At 47.6% G+C, this 24730-nt stretch overlaps 9 protein-coding genes across 10 annotated transcripts; 3 read left to right on the top strand and 6 right to left on the bottom strand.

Moving 5' to 3' along the window:
- Nucleotides 1–68: 68 nt before the first annotated feature.
- E1B28_009345 (uncharacterized protein) lies at nt 69–2176 on the top strand (the record flags this gene model as incomplete). Its single annotated transcript, XM_043154231.1, has 16 exons — nt 69–71; nt 144–183; nt 254–320; nt 379–466; nt 524–579; nt 646–857; nt 918–988; nt 1047–1228; nt 1287–1303; nt 1353–1428; nt 1495–1514; nt 1578–1587; nt 1643–1711; nt 1766–1799; nt 1858–1897; nt 1962–2176. The coding sequence occupies 16 exons, from the start codon at nt 69–71 to the stop codon at nt 2174–2176; spliced, it is 1200 nt and encodes a 399-aa protein (XP_043009522.1).
- A 220-nt stretch (nt 2177–2396) lies between these two features.
- On the bottom strand, nt 2397–3558 carry E1B28_009346 (uncharacterized protein). The gene is made up of 3 exons (XM_043154232.1): nt 3500–3558; nt 2673–3449; nt 2397–2609 (listed from the first exon to the last, which is right to left on the bottom strand). The coding sequence occupies exons 1-2, from the start codon at nt 3533–3535 to the stop codon at nt 2691–2693; spliced, it is 795 nt and encodes a 264-aa protein (XP_043009523.1). The 5' UTR covers nt 3536–3558; the 3' UTR covers nt 2397–2609; nt 2673–2690.
- Nucleotides 3559–3744: 186 nt separating this feature from the next.
- On the bottom strand, nt 3745–5384 carry E1B28_009347 (uncharacterized protein). 2 transcript variants are annotated; one of them, XM_043154233.1, is made up of 3 exons: nt 5220–5384; nt 5009–5149; nt 3745–4950 (listed from the first exon to the last, which is right to left on the bottom strand). In XM_043154233.1, exons 2-3 carry the CDS (start codon nt 5132–5134, stop codon nt 3763–3765), a joined length of 1314 nt encoding a protein of 437 aa, XP_043009524.1. In that variant the 5' UTR covers nt 5135–5149; nt 5220–5384; the 3' UTR covers nt 3745–3762. The 2 variants fall into 2 exon arrangements, with proteins under 2 accessions (XP_043009524.1, XP_043009525.1); XM_043154234.1 differs by having other exon boundaries at nt 3745–5149.
- Nucleotides 5385–6107: 723 nt separating this feature from the next.
- On the bottom strand, nt 6108–7798 carry E1B28_009348 (uncharacterized protein). The gene is made up of 4 exons (XM_043154235.1): nt 7136–7798; nt 6906–7069; nt 6762–6852; nt 6108–6701 (listed from the first exon to the last, which is right to left on the bottom strand). Exons 1-4 carry the CDS (start codon nt 7701–7703, stop codon nt 6271–6273), a joined length of 1254 nt encoding a protein of 417 aa, XP_043009526.1. The 5' UTR covers nt 7704–7798; the 3' UTR covers nt 6108–6270.
- A 687-nt stretch (nt 7799–8485) lies between these two features.
- Nucleotides 8486–10431, top strand: E1B28_009349 (uncharacterized protein; the record flags this gene model as incomplete). The annotated part of the gene is made up of 3 exons (XM_043154236.1): nt 8486–8599; nt 8664–9611; nt 9664–10431. The coding sequence occupies exons 2-3, from the start codon at nt 8772–8774 to the stop codon at nt 10429–10431; spliced, it is 1608 nt and encodes a 535-aa protein (XP_043009527.1). The 5' UTR covers nt 8486–8599; nt 8664–8771.
- A 261-nt stretch (nt 10432–10692) lies between these two features.
- E1B28_009350 (uncharacterized protein) lies at nt 10693–15048 on the bottom strand (the record flags this gene model as incomplete). The annotated part of the gene is made up of 22 exons (XM_043154237.1): nt 14809–15048; nt 14725–14751; nt 14590–14665; nt 14510–14532; nt 14308–14448; nt 14197–14252; nt 13613–14142; nt 13210–13550; nt 13128–13150; nt 12978–13067; nt 12838–12919; nt 12742–12785; nt 12673–12683; nt 12533–12614; nt 12370–12479; nt 12279–12299; nt 12123–12222; nt 12029–12061; nt 11893–11970; nt 11672–11833; nt 11478–11609; nt 10693–11408 (listed from the first exon to the last, which is right to left on the bottom strand). The coding sequence occupies exons 1-22, from the start codon at nt 14946–14948 to the stop codon at nt 10693–10695; spliced, it is 3018 nt and encodes a 1005-aa protein (XP_043009528.1). The 5' UTR covers nt 14949–15048.
- Nucleotides 15049–15148: 100 nt separating this feature from the next.
- E1B28_009351 (uncharacterized protein) lies at nt 15149–15813 on the top strand. The gene is made up of 3 exons (XM_043154238.1): nt 15149–15551; nt 15605–15689; nt 15753–15813. The coding sequence occupies exons 1-2, from the start codon at nt 15179–15181 to the stop codon at nt 15649–15651; spliced, it is 420 nt and encodes a 139-aa protein (XP_043009529.1). The 5' UTR covers nt 15149–15178; the 3' UTR covers nt 15652–15689; nt 15753–15813.
- A 322-nt stretch (nt 15814–16135) lies between these two features.
- On the bottom strand, nt 16136–21279 carry E1B28_009352 (uncharacterized protein; the record flags this gene model as incomplete). Its single annotated transcript, XM_043154239.1, has 15 exons — nt 20928–21279; nt 20017–20871; nt 19808–19966; nt 19554–19752; nt 18718–19492; nt 18425–18658; nt 18076–18362; nt 17756–18013; nt 17632–17696; nt 17497–17580; nt 17346–17434; nt 17187–17293; nt 17041–17133; nt 16859–16978; nt 16136–16804 (listed from the first exon to the last, which is right to left on the bottom strand). Exons 1-15 carry the CDS (start codon nt 21200–21202, stop codon nt 16136–16138), a joined length of 4269 nt encoding a protein of 1422 aa, XP_043009530.1. The 5' UTR covers nt 21203–21279.
- A 1550-nt stretch (nt 21280–22829) lies between these two features.
- Nucleotides 22830–23223, bottom strand: E1B28_009353 (uncharacterized protein; the record flags this gene model as incomplete). Its single annotated transcript, XM_043154240.1, has 2 exons — nt 22830–23145; nt 23210–23223. The coding sequence occupies 2 exons, from the start codon at nt 23221–23223 to the stop codon at nt 22830–22832; spliced, it is 330 nt and encodes a 109-aa protein (XP_043009531.1).
- Nucleotides 23224–24730: the final 1507 nt, after the last annotated feature.

Below are 24730 nucleotides of genomic sequence, written 5' to 3' on the forward strand. Positions count from 1 at the left end.
ATGTATTCCTAAGGAGGCTTCGGCCGTCTCGTTGGCTATCTAGTTTGACGTTACTTTGGGGCATAACGATGGTACGTCTTACAGCGTGTCTGCTATCAGAATTCCATGCTCACGTTGCCGATTGCTCCGTTTACTTATCCCAGACCGTTCAAGGACTTGTTCATAATTATGGTGGCCTTATTAGTACGTCGGTGTCAACTTCAAGCAAGTTCGCAGCACTGATGAAAATCGAAAAACAAAACTTTCACCGCAGCTACGAGGTGTTTCTTGGGATTGTTTGAAGCAGGTCTATATCCGGGTGTCAGCTACTTCTTATCATGGTCAGATTGTCCCTGCGTTCTAATTATCACTCGCGAAATGTATTAACATCAAGGCTAGTTGGTACAAGCGTTCCGAATTCGGGTTCCGTATGGCTATCTTTTTCTCAGCAACCACGATTTCTGGCGCGTTCGGAGGTCTTCTAGCGGTGTGTGGAGGGATATTTTCAAACCGTGGGACGTGACCTCAATGTTATTTCTCACAGGCGGCTATCTCGAAAATGGATGGTATCGGTGGAAAACCAGGCTGGGCATGGATTTTGTGAGTTTTGCTTTGATTTTTCTTATGGGCAGCTCCAGATACTGACATATCTCGTTTTATAATTAGTATCCTTGAAGGATTTGCCACTGTTGTTGCTGGCATCGCATCTTTCTGGATTATACAGGATTTCCCAGACACAGCCAAATTCCTTTCCGAAGCGGAGAGGACTGTGATTGTTCGACGATTGCAAGAAGATAATCAGTTCAGTGCCGCTGGAGAGATATTCAGATGGAAGTATATCCGCCAGAGTTTGTCGGACTGGAAGACGTATGTCGGAAGTGAGTAGGGGTGCCTTTTGAGGGGAGATATTAAATAATGACTGACGGCCGGGTTTACAGTGATTATCCAATGCGGTTGTGTTATGCCACACTACGCGTTTTCACTTTTTTTGCCCTCGATTATTAACCAGGTATGTTTTCTTACGCTCTATTCTACTTGTTGTTTTCCATATTCATAACGAAACCTAGCTCGGTATGCACTTAATTTTCCGAAATCTGGCCTTCCGAGTTGGGTTTGCTCATGTCGATACAGGATTCAGGGCGACTGCCGCAAATTTGTTGACAGTCCCTGTTTATGTCTTCGCCTGCATAATCACATGCTTGGTGGGCTTTTTGGCGGACCGATACGGTCGAAGAGGCTTTTTCAATATGTGGGTGGCTCGCACTACACCGTTAGGATAATCTGACCGTTATCGGTTCCTGTAACAGTGGATTCTTGTGCCTTGGTAAGTTTTTGAATGGTCCATCATGGCACCATAACTCACCGCCGGGAAGGCGCTGCTGGTTACATTATCTTAATCTCGTCTAGGAGTGCGGCTCTATCCTACTTTGCGGTTTATCTTGCAACCTGGTAAAGTGACCCTTCTACGTCACCTGTACTCAGTGTACTGATTTTTCCTCGTTGCTCGACGTGAAGTGGTATATTTCCGGTCATTCGTGAGTCTACATCTACTTCGTTCTGGAATATTCGGTCTTTGACACTTCCTTCGCATCGAACAGCTAACATCACGTTCGTATTGTCATTTGTAGCCATTCAGGCTGAGTCCTTAGTTTTCTCGATGTAGTGCTTGGATGTTAAACAACGTGGAAGGGTCATATAAGCGCAGTGTTTCCTTCGCCATCATCATCGGTTTGTGAGTAAATCTTTTCTTCTTCTCTCAAAAGACAGCTCAGTCATTTCAATTTAGCGGTAATATCAATGGAGCCATCAGTTCGAACGTCGTTAGTCATATATTTCTCTCCTCAGTAGTGCTTTCATGTTGTTCTAACCCTTCTGTAGTACCGCCAAAAAGATCAGCCGCGGTATGTTCTGGGACATGGTTAGTCCGTTTCGTTCCCTCATCTTTTTCTCCCTACTTACATGTACACGATTCCGGGGTGTAGGGTTGGTCCTGATGTACATCGGTATTGGGCTCAGTTTTTCGACCATTTACCTCATCCTTGCTGGGAGGGAAAACGCAAGGAGAGAAAGAGGCGAGCGTGACGAGGTAATCGAGGGGCAGTCCGGTGGGGATGAGAAGAACGGAACGTTTGAAAGCGTTGCCGAGGCAAAGAGAGAGAAAGGAGACGAATGGAGTGGGTATCGGTACATTCTATAAGTGGGACGAATACTGCACGACATTTTCACCTTCAATGTGATTGTACCGTGTACACGATCTGCTATGTGATGTTAACGAATTTCTTTCTTCCATATCTACATCGAGGGCACGTCTCGGCGACGGAGGACTGATGTGAGGATCCGTATGATCAAATGAACTGTCATCCTCCAGCAACTCGAGCAACTTCGGCGCTTCACCGACAGTTGATCGTGCCACTGGCCATGAGGCGGGATGAGATTGTTTTGGTTAGTAGTAGAAAGAGGAATGATATGATATTTTCTCCTGGTTCCAAGCACGTCCAAGCCTCTGTACCCAATGATTATCATATCCCTCGATGAGAAAGAATGAGATCGGATGCACCCCAGATAGTCGCATGTTGGAAGGGAAATCGTTCAAAGACCAAAACTAGCATCTTGGTGGAGCCGTATAATAGCTGATTTCCAGATGGATGGAGAATCAGTCGGACGATGCTGGATATTGAGGTCAAGAAGCTCACCAAACCCTCGCTCTTCCTCTAACTCAACATATAAAGTGTCTTCATATCCGGAACACACCCCTTTTCCTTCATAAAATACTCAGCAATATCGTGCGCTTTGCACTTGACAGCCATCTGCAGCATCTCAGCCGTCACACTGATCCTGTCCTCCATCTTCCTTCTCTTATTTCCTGTATTAACACCTCTTTTCCTCGTCCCTCGAAATTCCTCATCACGACGCTCAATAAGCATCTTCACCATCCTCAAATCCTTCTGCCGAATCGCAATCATAACCGTCAACCCATCCTTCTTCCTATCCTCCATCTTCGGCGTCGCACCCCTCTCAAGCAAAAACTTCACAAGCTCCCCAAACCCAACATGAACAGCCTTCGTTAACGCGTATCCGTGATGAGAGTTTGGATTCGGTGCTGGGATCTTCAATTTATCAGAATCATAGAGAAATTCAAGGAATGGTAACGGGTGATCCGTGTCTCTCCATTTCGCAGGCGGCTTTTTGGTAGTTAGAGGGCGAAACAGGCGTTTTGGGAGTTCCGGATTAGAGGTGAGGTCGTCGAGGAAAAGGTTGGTTCGGATAAACTGCAAGGTCTGGGCTGTGCAGATCGGGTATCGGAGGATGGAATTGAGGATGTCTGTACTGGTTTTTGAACCTTTGGGAATACGATGGTAGATGTAATGAGCGGTGAGAAAGGTAGGTGCAGATTTGAAGACAGCGTAAAGCCTCTTGGAAGTGTGTGGCAGATGTTCCGAAAGGGCGTAAAGCTGGATTTCGTATAGTAACTCAAATAATATTAACCTTCAGTAGGAGTAACAGTGAACGTAAGACTTACCTCGACTGGCAGCCCTTCGAATTGACTGAGCGACATGAACGTGCAGATGAACTTACACTGAGCGTGACCGGCTATCGGCCAGGATTCCGTTCACCGGTAACGCCGCGTCCATGAGGTACGGTAATATTCGGGACATGGTGTGTTCTCTCAATCCCACTGAAGCTTAGATGCGTTTAACGAATATGCCAGAGAAACTACCGCTTTTTAAAAGTCAAATGAGGTATAATTGTTTTAATGTTTACGCCTTCGGTGCGAGTCTAGATTCATAGTACTACAATTGCGTACGCCAAGTACACGGACGACTCTCGCATACCATCAGATTCATTTCCGGTGTGGTTTATCTCCTGTTCTTCAGACGACCACTTCATGGATTTCTTCTTAAAGTCCCAACTATAAAAGGGGAGATCCTTCACATCCTTAATCCAAGCTACTGATTTCTCCGTATTCTCGTCAGAGCGCCCCAGATATATGTCCACATGATGGCGGGTGAAGGGATATACACATGCATGGACTTCACTTTTGAGGCCGTCTTCTTCATGGTAAGATTCTACCCTTTGTTCGTATATCGCGACCACGACCGGTATCACTTCAACTGTATCTGGCCGGACTTGCTTCGCGGCGGAGAGGATTACTGCGTCGACACCAACCAAGCCGTCTGCGTCGGTTCCCATCGGATAATGATGTTGTAGGACGATCCCGTACTGGCCCTTGATATTTTTCAGGACCGCTCTAGTCTGTTCGATCACCGAGGGATAGCGTCGAGATGCCTCCTCCAATACATCGACATCCTCCAGGCTAAATATCTTGAACGCAATAGCAGCCCGGCATCCACATGCGAGGGGTTCAACAGAATGGGGTACATCAGGGTGAAAGGCCACCCACTGGCCAGACTTCGCGGTTCGTTTGATGTTCCCGATGCAGAAGTTGCCTACTTGTCCAGAATCCAAGACATCGGAATCACAGTACGAGACTGACACCGCCGTATCAGCTAATCCGAGAAGGAAAGTCCCCACCAAGAGCTTCTCTGGCGTGTCTCGGTGAGATTTAAAGTGCCCACCCTTCCCGTAAATATGGATTTTGTAAGGTTCAACGCGAACCTTGCTGGGTAAAAAGTTGCTTGACCATATCTTTGCAATGGTTTCTAGAAGTTCCTTTTTGACTTCGAAGCCTTCTGCTGGTATCTCGCATGCCCTCCTGACTTCGGGATCCACCTTGGTTTCGAGAACTCTGTTGTCACCGAAACCAGACACAGGGGCATTTTTCAGCCATGTTTGGATCGTGTCCTCATCACAGCCATAGTCACTGTACCGTTGTATTCTAGCATATTCGAACTCACAGCCAGGATAAGTGACCTTGAGATAGAACGGATCGTCAAGGGTCCCAAGACAGTATGGTTGAGAAATTTTATTGGCTTCCTTGTTAACTTCAGATAACTTGTCCAGGATCTCTTGCTGCGAGAAAGCCATGTTCAATCAAGGCCATCAACCAACGCGGCGCACTACAACTCACTTCCTCTTGCTTTGGAACAGGATAATCTTCAGACGGCCAGACCGTCACCACTTCCCCAATCATATCGTCCCAATCTTCTGCATTTGACAAAGCAAGCTTGAGGTCAAACCCTGTCCTGATAGCCATCGAAAAGTTTTGACTCTGTGAATGAAGTCATTATTCAAACTGAACCATTCACGTTCACCCGAAATGTGAAGATTCGAAGACTTACTTGTTGAACTTCATCGTCAGTCTTCTGTTTATTTTCTGGAGAGCCCAACGATTTGTTTCCACTATGTTTCGTGGTGTAAAGAGAAAGGGGGGAAAGGAAAAAGGGGTTTCCGAGTCTGCTGGGCGATCGGGACCGGCTCTGCGCCCACGTGCCTGTCACGCGACGGACCATGCACCACTGCCACATCTCGAAAACACCCAGAGTTTCGCGTAAGTTTGCTCCGAGAGGGTACTCTACATAAACTTATCATAAAGTTACGGGTTGTTCGGGAGGCCAAGTATTCAGGTAACTTACTCACGTGATTTGCGCAGCTACGTGACTACCCATAAAGGGAAGGTCGGAGCCCAGATAAAAATGGTGTCGACGGCACGGAAATCGATGCAATTGATTCTGAAAGAGGAAATAAAATAAAATATGAGAGTTGTAGAGGGAGACGACGGGGGGGAAAGAAGGAAAGGCTCCTGTATTGGTACATATCTAGTTACTATATAAAGGAATACATACATCACATGGACGGCAATGCCGGAGCGACCGCAGCCAAGAATGATCGATGATCGGCCGATCCTCAACAAGAGCCAATTACATGGAGTATCTCGGATCGAAGCCGAGAGTCCGAATTGGAATGCGGCGTAACCCGCCTCAGTTGACTCCTCTTCCAGAGCTTGGCTGGTAGGCCTATTCCCACTGCTGCCAGTGCACTCCTCTGAATTCCAAGGAATGGGCATCTTTCAGCCAGAACTAATAGTAATACTAACGCCTCGCACACCAAAATCGCCAGTAGCCTCTGGGAGAATGAGAATACCCTCCAGCTGGTTGGCTTTTGTTATGCATTGCGAACAAGTCGTCCAGCACTATTCTTCAAGTTCACCAGCGTCGGGAAAGCTTGTAGCGGCCACGTGAGAATTAATCAATTTTTGGCGGATCTGAGTTGAAGAGATACATAGTCCTAAACGATACAATATACACAGCCGCCGATGTAAATAGAAGGGAGATAAACCGTAGGATACACATCCATAAATCATACCATAAAAGATTAACATAAAATCACCGTTCAAACAGATATCTCTCTAGGACCATTCGAATGACCAGCCACCATCACCCTAATGGTAGGTACAAAGCTCTTCCTAAACCCAATCCCCCTCATCAAGAAACCTAGGAAGAAAAACGCTAGATACGCCTTGGGCCCGGACCGTACATTCTTCGCTACCACCATCGCGTACTTGACGTACAACTTCTGAAAGACTTTCTGATACTTCACGAGCCGTTTAATCAGCTTTTCAAGGAGAAATGAAAGCAGTATGACGACTTTGGACGTGAGGAATAAAGGTCGAGTACGGGCTAGAGGGATTTTGGTATCTGCGACGGTTGAAGAAGTTGTAAGGTGTAACGGGTCTTCAGATTCGTGAGCATGTTTTTCGCGTGATTGAGCGAAATGAATCTTTGCGGGGCGGTTTGAGATGTTCTCGATTGAATAGTGGTTTCCTAAAGGATGTTCCGCTCAGAACCTAGCTAAAGAGGGGAGAAACGTATGTCTGAACGTACCTCTTGGAACCATGAATGATGCACCTTGACACAAGATGTAATTGGTCTCGTGTATCTTGGCGCAGATTGCACCCTCTACAACGTAAAATACCTGGTGTTTCGTATCAGCGTACCGAACAGTAGGAACCAAAACAAGTGACGGACATAGGTATTATCATTTGTAGCCTTGTATGACTTCAGGGCTTTCGGTGGCAGGTACAATCTCCCCGAAGCAACGAAGGAATCGTCGACAAAATCCTTCCGGAACGTCCAGTCTGATTTCGTTGCTTCCATAGAACTGTCTGCAAGTTTGGCGGTACATGTCAGGCCTGAAATGATTAACACCGTCAGAATGTGCGAGGAATAAACCTATCCAAAAGAGAGAAAAAACTCACTTCTCTCAACCTCATCGCCTGTCTTGTACTGTATGACCTTTCCTGTCCGAGGCGTACCATCATCCCAACCCTGTTCTGGGAAAGGCAATGCAGAATCAGAAGAGCTGGAATCCTCTTGACGAGACAATCGCTTGATTCGTGATGAAGTTCTGTTCCGTTTTGTTCTGGGCGGTGGTGACACGCCTTTACCAGCTGCTGAACTACTCTCTCCTGCATCAACTCTGTTCAGCGCTACACCTGCACTCCCTCCTGCATCTCCATTCTGCCCAACGCCCGCACTGGCTGAATCGCTGTTATGACCAGACGGTCCTTGCGTTGCTGTTGACCGCCCGTCTTCCAGAGAATCGGGTATATCCACAACAGTAAATCTAGACTCTTGCAGTGAAGAGTCTAAGCTTGCTTCTTCTGTTTCAGATTTGGTATTTGTGCCGCTAGTCGACTGTCGAGTAATTGTAATATCTGAAGATTCTTCTGACTTTGCATCGACATAAGTTGAAATTGTTGATGCTGAAGTCGACGAGTCTGTGGGTGAAGGCGGTCTGGGAGTTTGCGTATCTTCTCTATCCATAGGTGTAGAGCAAGGAAGTGAGCGACGTAAGGTGATTGGAAGTTCAAGAACCAGTGGAAGAGAAAACACGAGGGTTAACTGGCGTATTACTATCATGGCACCGTGGGAATTCAGCCTTACTTATCATGCCCGCCGGCATAGATATTCGCTTCGACAGCACCCACCTTCTCTCTGAAAAAAGCAATACGCGAGGGTTGGGACATATCTGAAAGTCTTCCAGAGACGTTACAGGATTTGATGTCATTTTAAGAGGTATGCGAAAAGCCACCATACATCCTCAGATTTGTATGGTCTTGAACGACGCGAGCAGTTCAAACGTGTACATGGCGTGCACGGCATTTTAGGGAATGCTTAAGGGTGCATTGTTTCTTTGGGGATATTAGAGCTGAGAATGGTTTGGATAAGATTTGCGCAAGGAGCTCGGAGTGGGATGAAGAGATTCCACCTGTGGATCAGGACATTATCGACGTTGCTCTTCGTCGATGGTGGAGTATAAATTGAAATGGCAACCTCTCGCAAGCAGATTTGTTTGGATCTTCATCTAATCTAATTTTTCAACATAATCGTTACTTGAATGCAGCAAACTCAGGCCATCGTGAGAGATAGTTCGAATAAAAGCTAATGTCGTACTATGCGACCTGATGGAGGTACTGCTCACTGTTTCTGTCCGAATATCCAGGTTGCTGTTCGTGATTCAGACATGATGCGTGAAACCATGGAAGAATTCGAGACTAACACGTTATTAAATTTGAACGGATTCAGCTCGGAATGGTTCCCCTCACGCGGACCTTTTGTCCGCACCTCCATCACCCTTTCCGACATCCTCAATCTTCTTCCTCCCTGTTAGTCCTCGTTGCTCAGAACATAGATCCAGCCTTCTCTACAACTTGATATAAGTGAGTAGCATTATTATAACATATAATACACGAATGAAGATTGCTTGCCCATGGTTCGGCGAAGCAATTCTCTTTGACGCAGAAGGAATAGGGTAGCTGAAAGTTTAGAGAAGATTCGCGACCTCGAACGTCACAGAAACAAATTTCTCAACGCAGCCACTCAGCCAGATCGATGGGCGGATCGCTGGAATGGAACGAAGATACCAAAGCGTTATCAGAACGCAGCATGTATAACTCACTCAGCGACTCTTATCGTCTTCCCATCGAGATTCTCGTCGAAATATTCGCTTACTGTGTCGAGGACGGAAGGACAGATCCTGACACATACGCGAAACCGAGGTGGTTATCCCTTACGTATGTTTGCCGACGTTGGCGTGCAGCTGCGTTGAACACTCCTGTTCTCTGGACTTGGCCGCACTTTTCTCATGGCGAGCTGGCCCTCGAGATGATCAAACGCTCCAACAATCTACCGCTCGTAATCGAAGCCCACATATCTCGCTCGAATGGCAGGGATGTCAGGAAGGCGGTTGTTCAGGCCACCAACGAAGTTCCTCGAACTACCAGACTTCAGCTTCAAGTCAGCTCGGGTTTAGTAATGTTGAGAATACTGGCAAACTGCTCTCAGCCAGCTCCTATGCTCACCTCATTGAACCTCCACATTCCCTCCGGTTCCCGTGCACAGTGTACTCTACCCAGCAATTTCCTTGCAGGAACCGCGCCCAATCTCACTCATCTTTCCCTCACTGCTTGCCATATCACCCCTGATTCCCCATTGTTGAAGAACATTACCGTCCTCAAGCTGAATCTACAGGATTGCTTTCCATTTCCAACTCTTACGGGCTGCAAGGCGATTCTAATTGCGTCCCGCAACCTAGAGCATCTCGAACTCCGTCTCCGGAAAGTCAATGGGGATCCTGTGCTTCCCGACCAACACAACCCATATCCCCTTCTAGCACTACGATATTTCTACTTGGAATGCGACCTTCAGGCATGCGCGAATCTCATTTCCATGGTTTCCCTTCCCGAAACGACTGCTATCCAACTCTCAGTCATTTTCTTCCAAGTACTCGGGGAGCTTTTTCCCCACAATTATCGGTTTTGACTCCCTATCACATCTTCTTCCAACATTTCTATCCGGAACATCTTTCACGTCGTTTTTCATCGAGGGATACGACAAGTATTGGGTACAGTTCAAGGGCTGGACCTCATTGATAGGGGAGGAGAATGACGTCCCCCTTTCTACCGTGTCATCCAGACCACGCCTCTGTTTGAGTCTTCGAGATGCATCCCCATACTCCGGTCACCACGTTCGATGGGACCTCGTCATCTATGGACTAGTCTCCCGAGGTCTCCCCCTCCTAACCCTCAAATCTCTCTCCTTCCAGCTCGGCGGTGAGGTCTTCCACAACCGCTCAGATACCATCCTCGGCTTTTTCGCCTCCCTACCCAACCTCACCATTATTGAAATCACCGATAACATAGCGGAAAGCATTATCGACGCGCTGAAGTACGAAAGGATGTTGGACCGTGTACCGCTTTCCCCTTTCCATTTCCAACCTCTCTCGCTTCAGACGGATTCCCAAGTAGATGCAGTCCAGATTCCTCCTACGAATAATTTGGCGTTTTCTAAGCTGCGAGTGATTCGATTGGACAGTGTCGAGTTGACGGATGCTATACTTGTCTCTAACTTCACGACAGTCCTTGGGATACGGAAGAAGTGCGGGATCGGGATTGAGACGTTACAGTTTTTCGACTGTGATGTTTCTGATGAAGCGATATCGTGTATCGAGACGTTCGTAGGGAAGATGGAGAGCATCTCTCAGGGCACGTAGGTTACTGTTATCCAGAAATCAACGCGCAGATCGATGCATCCGATGTAACCGCTTATTTATCCATTCTGATGTCCGTTTCCATGAACTATCATTAAACATGAAACCGTAACTAGTTGGGCTGGACTGCACCGTTAGTAACATGTATATATGCTAGCCTAAAGATCCCATTTGTAATTATACATCTGCATAACCAATATCCAAAATATCCAAAATATCAATATCGCAATCTCCCTCGTCCTTCCTCCTTCAAGATGGGTGCATTTACCTATTATGCCCACCTATCCACTCCTGATCCGGAGGATTTCTAGTAACCTCCACCACCCCTTTCTCATCCATAACTGCTCCCGAATCACTCGCATCAACCCCCTTCTCATGAAGCTCGTTAACCAAAATCTCACTCAACCCCAACGTATCCTTCGGCACCCAAATCCACCTCTGCTCTTCATATGTCGAAGGATGATCAAACGCATGTTCGTCCTGCATCTCTTCATCCTCGCCTTCATCCTCGTCATCCGACAGATCGACCCCCGCAGGAGCGGGAGGATCAAACCTGACCGTAGCAGATTTGGATTTCTTACTTGCTTTACTGGTGTTACTCGCTTTCGAGGCTTTCGATGCCTTTGATTCGTTCGACGCTAAACGGTACAGCTCTGGTGCACCTTCCAACGGAGGGGGATTCGAAGTCACCACCTCAGCTTCCATCTGAAGCTTCTCCCCAGAAAACACGGTCTCGGGAGTGCTGCCTCCTTCACTTGTCCTCGGCATCTCCGCTGTCATCGTCTCCCCAGACTTCCTCGTAAGCCGAGTCAACTCGATATCTTCCCACTTCTTCGTAGGACTCGGCGTAAGCGGTGACTCCTTCAGTTTCTCATTGTAACCGGCGGGGGTAGCGGAAGCTTTGACTTTGGCTTTGAGATGATCAAGAGTCGTATCTAACTTCTTTGGGATCTTCGTGATTCTTCTGCGGAGTCTGATCTCTAAGGATACAGAAAAACAAACATTCAGAAACGTCAGACGAGTAAACAGCAACAAGAGGTGTAACTCACGCTCTGAACTGAACAAATCCATCTCCACCTCATCATGGGAAGAAACCTGAGCTCCCTTCATCCTTCTCCCCATCTCGTATCTCTTTGCCATCTTCTTCGTCGCAATTGACATGGGAAGGAATTTGGTGATAGCTGTAGAAAGAAAGACCATAAGCAGGTGCTTAGAAGAATCGTTCAAGGGACCGTATACGTACGTTGAAAACTCCTCTGGAAATAGGCTTGCACGAACACCGTAACCACCAACAAAACCAGCATGCAAACACCTTCAGCCAACGCCGCTACTCTAGCATCTTTCTCGCTGGTCTTGAGGAAAAACAACGCAGCCATACAGATCTGTTGGATATATAATCCCACGACTAAAAGAAGGAATAAGCTTGTTGCAACAAAAATAAAAACAAAAGTAACCGAGACGTGCATAGGTTTGAGATAGCCATGGGGAAATATAGACCTCCAGTTTCGCGGTCATCAGGTTGATCAAAGACCTGAGTGAATACTGGGCGACAAGACCTTTAGCGTTAATGAGATAGGTTGTTCGGATCGTAACAACTCACGCAGTTTGTACGCGACATAAAACATTCCATATGCTAGATAAGGAAGGTAGAGGATGAATATGGATCCAATGAAACATCTTAAAAACTAACGCACACATAAACGCCAACGCATTGATCAACGGGTTCAACACGCTATAAGCAAATCCAATAGTGGCCAACAATGACAGCCGAGGAAGTGTGGTTTCGATATCAGCCTGAAAAACCGTTGAATCGGAGATTCTTCGCTTCGGTCATAAGCGACGCAACGTACTGAGGGCATCAAGAAAGTAACCTATGATAGAGACGAGGGGAGCCATCGATGAGGATGTAAGAGGAAGGACGAAGCAGTAGAAGGCACTGACAGAATAGGCCTGCCTGGGAGTTCTTCCGAGGAACCACTTCTTGATAAAATGAAGCACCAGCGGTATGAGTTGAGACAGGGCAACGCCAGCCCCTGCAAGACCCTGAGAGACTGGATGGCAATGATGAGTATGAGTGAACTCTCGAACAAGCGCGGATGTCTACCCATGTAGGTTAAGAAGAATATCGAAGCTCCAGGCAGTTCATAGGCCAGCGTCTGAATCGTAGAAGTGGGGTTTTGAATGATCTACACGGTTGTTATAAGTCAATGAAGTCTATCGTTGTTCAAGTATGAGTGAACTGACATCCTCAATAGCTGGAAACCAAAAATTGATATCAGGAAAAAGGTAAGATAGGCGGGGGAACAAACATACCCTTGGTTATACCGGAGGAGAGCGTGACGATCAAAAAACCGTGTCTACAGGGAACAGCAATTAGGCGAGTAACGACAAGAGCGACTTTGGACGCACATCAAGAGGAAAAGGAAAAAACGGTGATATACAGCGATTGAAATTAAAGACCATCGGGGTATATTTTCATACCATGCAAGGACTAAGAAGATCGGGGTGAACCAGTACACGCAAGATTGGTTGACGAACAAGTGACATACATTTGAGTATGAAGGGTAGCAAAGCGAACAAGAGAGCCAACAATGCAGGCGGAAGAATACCCTGGACAATGCCTGGGACTGGATTGGGTGCTACAAGGGGAGAAATAGTAAGGTTTGAGCCACAAATGGCAAGACAGGTGCATAACTCGCCTTCGCAAACCCATCGCAGCCAGCTGAAACAAAAGATTGAGAATCTACTTTTGCACTGTCGGCAGTGAAGTGAAAAACATACGTGACTTTCCGACATAAATCATCCAAATTACTCAACGTTCCAATCGCGGCAACCGGGAAGAACCACAGAATGATCAACCCAATCGTCGCAGCCCACGAGGTAACATATCGTCCACGCATTTCCAACGCTCCGTCGTCGAGGTTGCGCCAAACAATGTCCTTAGGATGCACTTCCATCCATTTATCGTACATCATCAAAGGTTCGTGGTAGCTGACACACTGCGCCAGAATATGGGCACCTATTTGTAAGTTGCACCGGATGAAAACGCTTCCCAGAAACTTTCCCTCGACGTGACGCGCGCGGGTTGCCTGGATATCTTTGTTGAGCCGAGCTATTTCTTCCTATACAGGTTGTGCATGCTCAGCTTTTGAGACACAAACAACGAGAGGAACGAGTAACGTACAGTGCACCACTCTATGGTATCCACTTTCTTCCCGAACAGACCCCAAAAGCCCAATCGATGCTTAGGCCTCTTTTCAAGAGGCACCAGCTCATCCAGAAACTCCCTCGAGGGTTGACTTATATCCAAATCCTCCTTCAGGTCACCCACACTCAACCGCTTCTCCACATCTGATGACTTCTTCTTCCTCTTAACCATTTTCTTGTGTGCTTTACGCTTCGCATTCCACGCTTTTGCAGCTTTCCTTAGAATGGTCGCTTCCGCCGCCTCTAATGTATCGCAGACCTTCTGTCGTTCTTCAAATAACGCATTGAGAGATCTGGTATCGCGGTATATCCAAACCTTATCGACACCACCAGGTACAAACGAAGCGAACTGACGAAGGTCGTGTTCGTTGGCGAGTTCTTCTGGAACAGAGGTGATCAAAACCGTTCGGGCTTGCGCGAGTCGGGAATACGTTGAGCTGATTAGGAACTCGTGGCGCATGTGAACGAAGTGGGACATTTCGCGACCAACCATGTGGAAGATGAAAACTGGATAAAACAATCAACGATCGAGTAAGGAGGAGTATGCAAAATTCAACGTACATGTCATGAGATAGACGACGACTATATGAGCAGCAAAGCGAGTTTGACCTTGAACGCTTTTCGAAAAGGTTCATTTAGGATTCGTTGACAAGGAAGAGGAAGGGGACCTACTTCGTCCAGGTAATCCGTTCAATATCCCGCTTAGTTTCAGGCAAACCTATAACGTCGATTGGAACTATAACGAGAAAACTGGCTACCGTGTAGACCAGAAATATAGTGCAAAGCATCTTTATGAACCGTAAGAACATGTATCTGGAGAGAATACAAGTGAGATTTTTCTTCTTTCGCATTTTTAATGAACTTGAAAACGCACGCATCTAGCCCATTCTTATGAATCTATCTCCCAAAAGCGAGGTCAGTATCAGAGATGTGGCGCTGGAAGAAACAACTCACAATCTCCATCGAAGGCGATTGCAGCGTCGCTGGTAACCACTTCCACCATCCTTTCGGAAGTTCCTTCGACCGTTTACTATCGGAGATAAGTTCAGACAATTACCATAAAGACAAGAAGATAGGAGAAACTCGTACTCTGGCGGCGGTAGGAACGTCCTCGGACTACATTCAGAGAAAGTCAGATGGGTTACAACGACGTTGGAAAAGACCTTCAATCACCTATAGATCCTCCCCAACTTGGCCTTCAAAACCACAAAAGCAACAACTTCAACGGCGAGTAAGGCAGCATTGGCGATAAGAGCGGTCAGAAAGCTCTTCGTTGAATTACTGTTATTCGAGAATCCATTGGAAGCAGACATCTATAGCCTTCTGACCAGCCAACGCCACAACGTAGGCCGTTGTCGTGGGGGGTCTTGATGAAGGTAAAAAGAAGAAGCAAAACAATAAGCGAGGTGCATGCATCATTGCACATGAGGCGATTTGGAGCTTGCAGGGACGGACAAGGGACGGGCATCTTGAATTTCAAATTTATCCCCGCGGCAGTGACCCTGTGACTGACGCGTGACATTTATCTCACAAACACACCACGATGAACTCACCAGACCAAACTGGTTCTCCTCTGTCCTCCCCCTCCTCAGGCTCTCACACTCCCGAAGAGACGGGCCCTTTATCGCCCGCATCCGTAGGTACAGGAAACCTCCTTAGCTCTGTTGTATCAAATCTGTCATCACAAGGAGGAGGAGGAGTGGGAAAACGTCGTATGCACTTTGCTACCGGTGGATCGACCCGAGATGTCAAGTCGAGGAGGCGTGAAGATCACCGGAAAGGAGCAGGGGGAGGGGGATCGTCGAGTGGGGCTCATGGTGGGCCTGAAATGTGGGAAGGAAAGGCTTCACATGGAAGTGGGAAAAAGGACAAAGAGGACCTCTTGGATTATCATATCGTTGAGTACCTCAAGAGAGGTATGTTTTCCATATTTACCTCCTGCCAGAAGGGACCGACGATCAGTTAACAGAAATTGGCGATCCTTTTCTCGAAGCAACGTTCGGTTTGCCTCGCTGAATTGCGAGTGATGTTAGCACGTCTCTCGTTTCTTGAACGTACGTCTCTCTCTTAGACCCGAAGCCGATTATTCATGAATCAATCGTCTATTGTCAAAAAAGGTGGCAGTTGTACATATAGCTAATAATGAAATAAATAGTCATGTCTGTCGTTGTAGCCAAGAAAATTCGGTTGTGTAAGATAAACAATAAAGATCGGGAAAACCTTCAGCAAATGTACACGAAAAGCGGGGGGGGGGAATGTTATAAACGAGTGACGGTGGTAAAGGATCGCAAAAAAAAACACTGGGAAAGCAAGGTGGGGAGGAAGTATGTCGATACAGATGGGAAATACATCAGGTAAAAGATCGAGGATAACAAGGACAGATATTAATGCAGATGCATGCGAATGACAAAAAAGAAAAGGTAGCGGAACAAGGTGTAGCAAGCAGGCCTACAGAAAAGAGAGAAGGGGGGAGGGGAGGAGGGAACCAAAAAAAGAGTCCTCACTCGCCTATTCTAGGTGTCGTTCCAGATTTTTTCTTCTTGAAACCCCTAGGTAGCGAAAACATTCTTGTCGGATGATGATGAGGGTGACGCCCATCGCTTCCTTTCCCCTTTTGCTCACTAGCCATAGGACTAGGAAGATTTCGACTACTCAACCGCCTCTCCGAAAGATTCGTCTGTATCCTTCGAATCGCCGGCCCATTCTCTTCCGTAGCAAAATCAAACCCACGCTCCGCGGACACCATCCCTGTAGACATATCCATCCGACTCGCAGATCGTACACCAAGTGCCGTTCCAGGCCTTGAAAGCCTATCAATAGTCACCACACTACTTCTCGAAGACCGGCGCGACATCCGTTCCGCCATGGAAGATGCTCGTGACATCCGGTTTCGTCGTTTCTTCATCTCCGTTAGCCCAATCCCTAGATGCACGTCGGAGCCTTGTGCTGTAAGATCGTTATAGGGACCGTTCTTGCTGATATACCGGACGACATCGATATCACCAGGGTTTATCGAGGCCTTGTACGCTTTGATGATAAATCGTGGTGCGAGGGAGAGTATGAACACCAAAAGTAAACCAAGCCAAAAGTAAGCTGATGTGCAGAGATAATAGTAGTTTCCGTAGACAAATGTCCAAGTAGTGGCGGGATTGAGTGCGGAGTTGATAAGCTTTGACACCATTTAGCATGGCTCACAGGGTTGAAAAGATCCTGAGACACTTACTGTGTACGCCCAGACGATAAGCACGCCGATGAAGACGAAGAACACCAACCACCATGTCCAAGCCGCAGCAGTCAAGCCAGTAAAAACATCTGCCACACAAACAGCAGCAACGGCTACAGTCTATGACAACGACACGCATCAGAACGTTTCATCAATTCGGGAAAGAAAAACGCAATCCTTACCGTCGACCATTCATAGAACGCAGCATCGTAACCATCAACTCGCGACGACGTGGTGACATATGTGTACATGACCAGGAAGAAAAGAATGACAGACTGGCCAAGAAGGGTAAGTAAACGGAACCTCATTGACCGCGATGAATACCGACCTGGTAGAGACCATCGAGCATGAACCCGAAGAAGCTCCGGAACGAGAAATAGTATCTTGTACGACCGTACCAATATAGCTCAGGGATATCCATAAGGACATGGTCATCTAAAGGAAAGAGATTAGCATCACCGAGCTTCAAAACCTCCTGTAGCCATACCGATAATCCGGTCAGCAACACCAATACCAGCCACAGGAGCGATAGTCCATATCGAGTTCCAGAACAGAATGTACTGATATTCGAACGCGCTGAGAGAAGACGTCAGATCGATAAGACGAACGTGGCCAAGCAATCGATAATAACAACTTACAAGTTTGCACTCCACTGACAAAAGATCTGGAACCACCACATTATACCGGTGGGTACGACGTTCTTGTAAAAGAAGTTGAGAATCCTAAAAGCACGCGTCAACACACAAGGACGGGCCGGAGTGGTTATAACTCACATTAATCCATTGCGGGAATACGCCCAGTGCCCATGGACAAGTAACAACCTTTTCAAGAACCGGAACTAGAAATATCACAAAGGCTTTCAGCCAACAATTCGAACGCGATAACAATCCCACCCACCTGAGCAATGGAATAGTCCGACGAATTCACAGCTTGCAACCCTTCCTCACCCGAAATACCAACACCAACATGCGCAGCTTGAATCATACTAACATCATTCGCACCATCACCAATAGCAAGCGTCATGACGTTCAACCCGTCTTTCACAAGCCGAACGACAAGCGCCTTCTGCAACGGCGACACTCTGCAGCAAATGACACCTTCACATAAAGTCCCCAGACGAAGAAGGAGCTCCTTATTTTCCGCATTCTCGAACGCCTGTAAAAAGAAAATCAGATAAACAGTTCAAATTAAAGAAACAGAGAACCCCAGAGACGCACATGGATTAACGCAGCACCATCCACAACAAGGATGAACCCTCCCGGTCTGTCACCATTGCCCTCCCCAACGATGGAGGATATAGATACACCAGTATTAACTCGATGCAACTCATGACGGGAAGAAGTCGAAGATCTCGGTCTGGCCGCCGGTGGTGGAATCGCCGAAAGACTTTCAGGGAAGAACCGTTCTATCGCGCCCCGTATCTGATCTCCAACCGGCCTACCACCACCACGAACGATGACAATGTTCGAGTCGTGTCCTATCAAGTTGGTGCTCCGCCCTATGGCTATGTCATGACAATGTGGGTTAGCAAGGGTTGACACCTTCGAGGATAATACGAATGCCCACCAATAGCAGTTTCCAACTTGTCACCAGTGGCTACCCAGATTTTGATCCCAGCGCGCTTCAAGTCTGCAATAGCTTCAGGTACACCATCTTGCAGCTTATCTTCAATCGCAGTAGCGCCCAAAAGTCGAAGATCCTTTTCAATCTCTTCCGAAACGGCTTCAATTTGAGTTTCCCTATCATCCATAGCCACCGAAGCTTCATGATATTTCTGTGCCCAGACCTCATATTCATCCTCTACCGTACGTAGCCAACCATCCGTCAGATCCAGCATCAGAACAAACAAAAAAACTCACCCGGAATAACCTTATAAGCCAACGTCAACGTCCTCAACCCCTCATTCGCAAAATCACTCAAATGCCTCTCCGTCTCCTCCTTCAACTCCTCCGATCCAGGCTTCAACCTCTCAAAAATAACATTATCCGCCCCCTTACACAACAAAAACACCCTCCCTTCATCCGTTCCCAACTTCCTCAACACAACACTCATCCTCTTCCTCGTCGAATTAAACTCCAAGATATTCAACAACTCATACCTCTCCGGCTCAGGTGACGAAGGCGTCCTCAACGAAAGCGTCTCCTTCTCCCTCCCAAGGAACACAAACCCAACATCCGCAGCGGCCTGTACAAGCGCGGCTTCGTCAGGTGACTGTGCTTTATACTGAATCGCTCCAGTCTCGGAATCAACGGACGCCAGGACAGTATGACAAAGCGCAAGGACCGAGAAGAACCCATTCAGATTCCTCGCATGCGAAGCGATACTAGAATCAGGTTCTTCAGCATAAGCAGCCTCAATGTCAGCAGTCAAATCAGAGTCGTGGAAATGAGGAATATCGTCGATTTTCCTTGATGATTTCGGCTGCGTTGAATTCGTTTTAGAGCTAGTAGCATCGGAAGGTCGGTCAGGTGGGAAGCCTACGGGGATGGTTTGCACAGTTGCATTTGCATCAACACACGTATTCTTCTCAACATCCATCGAAGGGTTCAGTTGATCTGAACTCTCGAGTTCCGATTTCTGGTCGCCCCTGTACGCTTTCCCTCCAATCGAGCATTGTCGGAATGCCATAACGTTCTAGAGAGGAAGTTATATCAGTCTAACAAAGTGACATCTGGACTGACAGTGCTACGCTTACCTGTGTCAACGTTCCAGTCTTGTCGGAAAAGATGTACTCGATTTGGCCTAAATCATCCGTCAAATTCCAACTTCGGGCTTGGGTAGGCGTGTCCTTTTTCGCGTAATATAGGTCGCCATCGAGATAGATAAAAATCGATTGGACTGTTCTGACAACTTCAAACGTCAGGTATAGAGAGATTGGAACCAATGCTTGGAATCTAGAAGAAGCGTTAGCGGCGGATATACGGGAGCATGAAAACTTCGTAAACTCACGTGAGTAAACCGTACACAAAAGTGATAGCAGCGTTCACGCTAGTACTCTTGTCACTGATCAGCCAAGGCGCGCCCAATGGAACATATTCCTTCTCTTGGGACCACCCGACGATGGCACAAATAGCAGCAAGCCCGAAAATAAGCGCAAGGTTAATCATCCTGCCCCGCAGTAAGTAAACAAGCGGTTAGGAAAGAGACTGCGCACGTACACCATGGGGTTCATTTGCCGCTCAATCCTGCTTTGCTTACTCGGTGTACCGCCAGCATTCATGACGATTTTACTGTCCTCGCCGCTGAAAATGACAACACCAATAACCCATGAGGTGTTCTTGAGGACGGTTCCTCGTAACAAGGTCGTCTGTAGATCTACCGGAAACTTCTTTCCACCCATTTCGACGGTAGCGTTGAGACGATACATGTTGTTTTCGGGACGGTCACAGTTGATTCGGAAAGAATTGATGGTGTTGGCACAATCGGCGGCAGTGCGCAGATGCGTTACCAGTGGTACAGCGTTGCGGGATTTGAGGTTTGTCTCTCCATCGAGGTTTTTAGTCTCAATGTAGGCGACGTTTTCCTCATCAGAGGTGGAGCAGATAATGAGATCGGCGGGGATGGCCTCGTTTTCGTTGATCTTGACAAAGTCGCCGACACGGAGGTCCTCCCAAAGAATGTTCTCCCAATACGGTGGTCCCGCTCCGTATTTGGCGTCAGACTGGTTTATCTCGCCTGGTTTTGTGATAGAGTTGGCTGATAGATCAGGATCAACTGCGAGAGATTCCGTGGGATGAATAGTACGTGGCCGCCTGTTGCTCTTGGGAATTATTCCGCGCACAAATGTTTTGCTTTTTCCCTTGGTGACATTCGGATTGACCCAATTCCCCCCTTTCAACACCTGCACGATACTCTGGTTGACTCGCTGATCTGACTGATGCCTTCTATAATCCTCGTACCCATCCTTCAGTGCAGTGAGAGCAATAATGATAATAAGCGGTAGTATGACGACTCCAGGCGCGATTGTCGAGAATTCAGGGAAGAATTGGAGTATCGCGAGAGCCAAAAAATAACTGGAACATTTGCTTTAGCTCGAGTTCTCTTGACTGAGACAAAGAGTTGAACATACATATTCGCAATCCGCCTAAACTGTTCTAGCAAATTTCTCGGAATGAACGTGAGGATCGTATACTTGGATGTAATGACCTGATTGCTGCAGTATACGTGCTGACGCTTGACTTTGCCCTTGTGATCTAAACATTCCGGGGGGATATTCTCGTTGACATAGATTGTTCTAGGTGGACCAGGAGGTCTCTTGGTGGTGAAGAGATCCTCAACCTTGAAGTTGACCACAGCGTTGTAGCACGCGACGAGGAGATTTGGCTTGCTCGCTGTGGCGGTCATGGAGGAAAGGAAGAAGGTGGGGAAATAGTCCGGCGGGAAACGATGAACGTATTCAGCAAGACCAGACGCTGAATACGAAGAACATGACACACGAAACATTTGCCGATCCGATTACACATCATATCTTGCACAGCCTCGCCGCCCGAGCCTCTCGCACGACGCTAATAGGTAACTCAAACCCGAGGAGACCTTTGAACATTTTTCCTGGAATATGTGACCAATTCGAAACCTCGGATATTGCTTTGAAGCCTTCGGAACTCATGAATGGCTCAGGGGGGTCTCATTACCCTTCGTTATGATGATAACGCTGATCCTCGCTCTCGTCCATACTGATCGCAAAATCGGTACATGGTGGGATACCGCCGAAGCTCGTTCGCGGATTTTACCCAGAAACGCATTCTCGGTTGTCTTTCTATCAATCTGCCTTGTGTCCTTCAACCATCACAAACTTGTAGCCTACACCAAGCCTACACTGTACAGCACTTGTTTACGGTTCAAGATTGATATCCGTGACTCGGGAACCACGGCGAAGCCTCGACTTGACAGCGTGTGATTAGACGCCGTGTCGCGTAATCACCCTTACCTGCGTCGGGAATGCCGGGAATGACCCCGACTCCCAGTCCCTGAATGAAACCCGCCGTTTACACCCTATTTTTTTTATCGACGCGGGCAAAATTTCCAGTCCCAAGACACCACCCTTCACTTTCGAGACTGGTGGTTGCTCAGAAATGATGCAAGTATCCGTCAAGCCACGATCAAGCCATCGTCATGATTCCAAGATGCGGCGAAACAGTATACCTCGGGCTTTACGGGTCAAAAATTAAAACCAATAGCCGCTGACCACCATACCAGCAGGTCAGCAGCAAAGTGATAATAATAGACCCCACTTACACTTGAAGAAACGCGCAATCAATTCTTGTATAGTCCAACTGCGTAAGATCATCATCTGTTACAGCCAACAGATAGAGTAGCTTGAATCAATTGATACCAAGCACACCATACGATATTACGCTCTGAATATAATATAAATTACACAGTCCTGTCATCGAAAATTGGAGACAACCACTTCTCAAATACAATCCGGGTAGACTCCCACAACAACCATCCTTCATTGACTGTCGTACCACATCTTTCATGCATCTGTTGTCATCCTCACCCGAATAGTCGCTACATAGCCTGAGACCACATCCCAAATTTGCTAATCTTACTTACCGGAAAACACGTCCTCGAGAACGGGAATACGAAGGGAACGGGACCATGACCGGGACCCGCCAGCGAATCCGCAATCCTTCAGGCGCATATGCCAAAATATTGGACTGAATGCCCAACCCCGATGATTAATTTGAAACTTCAAAGGGGTGCCAATCATGATGCATTAAGACAGGGCTCCGGGACGTGCGCGCGAACGTTCAAAAGACAAGATTTACATTCCAGCCGTCAATCCGGTTGTACCTTGGTGGGGTATGGGTGCCATGGGCCATTTTTGACATCGACCAGTCACCAGTGTGTTGACAGTTTGCGTCCCCCTGACTGTGGGACGCGGCCGGGCGGCATGGAAGTTTGATGCAAGCCCTGCAATGACAAGAATAAAGTATTTGAGACCAGGAATGTACGTCTATCCGCCGAGCTAGATACGGACTAGTTTCGACTTCTCTTCAACAGGCGCGGGAGCCGCTAAAATAAGTATCATCCAGCGGACGGGGCCATCGGAACTCGTGACATGATGATAGGCGTTTGTAGGTCCACCCCCGGTTAGGTAATGTATTACTCCAAGAATGACCATTACCAATAACGTCCCTGTTGTTCCTTCTTTCAGTTCCAGACCAGGACGGGACTTGTCTTTCTTGGCGATGGGCAACACAGGACGCCCATTGCGACTCGTGATCTGCTCTTGAATGGGAAGATATCCGATTCGGAAACCCAACCGGATCCGACTCGGATACCTGGTCAGGATAGAGGAAGGTCAGCTCAAAGGAGGAATGGACCCTTGGGGCATGATATTCATACCGGCAGCGAGTCATCCATGAGGTCGGATGCCCATAAACGTCGGCTGAAACGCTCAGACGGCCGAGGGGAGTGAGGGTCGTCGGCGACGGTAGGGCTATACTGTATCAACATACACATTATCCGACACCAACGAATCATTTCCACGAGGAACAGATCTAAATACGGAGGGGGGCTCCTCAGGCGAACTCCCTAACTCCGCAAGCGTCGCATCATAAAACTCCACCAACGTCTGCTGATTCGAACCGATGCAACTCAGGCTCTCCATTGACAGTGTGGACCGAATCACGAACTTAAAGTCCTGAGCCAACCGGAACAACAGCCATCTGCTCCTTCCTTCTTGACCTCCACGGGTGGGTTGAGAGAGAAGGATTTCTTTATTCGACAGTGGGCGGCAAGCATGGCGGCGTTACGAGCGCATCCCATTTGACCTCGTATGATGAGGGTTCGCGCGAATGTATGTAGGAGACGCTGAGGACGGTGAAAACCCAAAACCGACAGGGAAAGTGCCACTTCTACATTTCAACGAGTCAAAGTCCCCACCTCGGGGTCTTGACAGGTGAGGAACGGCGTAACTGAACGGTTCTTGATCCAGTATTAACATGCACAACTGGGGTTTAAAACGACTCTTCTTCGAAGGTTTTGGTCGACACCGAAGAAGCCATCGTCGAATTCTTGATGGTCAAAGACTGCGTTAATCTAGGGCTGCCGTGAAGAGTCGTGGTCCGAGATTTTGGGAGGAGAAGGGGATAAGCTGCTGATGGAAACAGACGCGGAGACGGCGGATGTCTGTGGTTCGCTTAGACCGGCCACGAACGGCTTGAACAGCCAGCTCGTCGTAAGTTTCGAAGTCAACGTGGTTCGAGGATGGAGATTGCCCCTTAGTATTCGTAGCGATCGCTGCCACTTGATTTGACTGGGTCGTGTTCAACCGTTGACGACCATATTGTGGTTTTTAAGCTTCTGGTCTGATTGCGCTCATTGCAGTATACTTGAGAAAAGAGTAGAATCAGATTAGTGAAAACCACAGACAAAGCCTCCCGCACCGATACTTTTTCACGATAGTATCCAGGAACCAGAATGACCCAACAATCTTTCAAATGGCTGTAGAATTGATTTTGACGTATCGAATGGACGTCCGGAGCGTGCTAGATTTGGGATTGTGGGGATATTGGAGAGGGCAACGGAGGTGGGAAACAAAGGTCCGTGTGAGGGAAAACGCATCAACGGCCCGCCGCCATGACCATTCCGAGCTGAGGATATGTTCAAATTCAACGTGTCAGTCTCGAATCATTCCTCCACTTTCACGCATCACGTCTGACCCACGAACAGAAACCTGGATATTCGGAAAGAACGGTGAAGCAGTCCCTCCATCACGTCGCATAGTAAATTATATTTGATTTGAACTATCTCTCGCGATGGCCTGAACGTTGCTGCGTTCAAGAGTACTAAGTGGGCATATGATAGCTACGATACGACTATGTTGAATTAAAAACTAGGCGGAAATCCAAACAAAGCCCCTTG

The sequence above is a fragment of the Marasmius oreades genome, chromosome 5 (genome assembly GCF_018924745.1).
Source record: "Marasmius oreades isolate 03SP1 chromosome 5, whole genome shotgun sequence".
Classification (NCBI taxonomy): Eukaryota; Fungi; Basidiomycota; class Agaricomycetes; order Agaricales; family Marasmiaceae; genus Marasmius; species Marasmius oreades.

Coding starts and splice junctions, on each gene's coding strand:
- E1B28_009348 (XM_043154235.1), bottom strand. CDS start 7,703: ATGGATAGAGAAGATACGCAAACTCCCAGACCGCCTTCACCCACAGAC. Junction 6,853..6,905: donor CTACAAATGATAATACCTAT/GTCCGTCACTTG, acceptor ACGAAACACCAG/GTATTTTACGTTGTAGAGGG. Junction 6,702..6,761: donor ATCATTCATGGTTCCAAGAG/GTACGTTCAGAC, acceptor AACATCCTTTAG/GAAACCACTATTCAATCGAG.
- E1B28_009346 (XM_043154232.1), bottom strand. CDS start 3,535: ATGTCGCTCAGTCAATTCGAAGGGCTGCCAGTCGAG. Junction 3,450..3,499: donor TCGAAGGGCTGCCAGTCGAG/GTAAGTCTTACG, acceptor ATATTATTTGAG/TTACTATACGAAATCCAGCT.
- E1B28_009347 (XM_043154233.1), bottom strand. CDS start 5,134: ATGGCTATCAGGACAGGGTTTGACCTCAAGCTTGCTTTGTCAAATGCA. Junction 4,951..5,008: donor CTGTTCCAAAGCAAGAGGAA/GTGAGTTGTAGT, acceptor GCTTTCTCGCAG/CAAGAGATCCTGGACAAGTT.
- E1B28_009351 (XM_043154238.1), top strand. CDS start 15,179: ATGAACTCACCAGACCAAACTGGTTCTCCTCTGTCCTCCCCCTCCTCA. Junction 15,552..15,604: donor CGTTGAGTACCTCAAGAGAG/GTATGTTTTCCA, acceptor ATCAGTTAACAG/AAATTGGCGATCCTTTTCTC.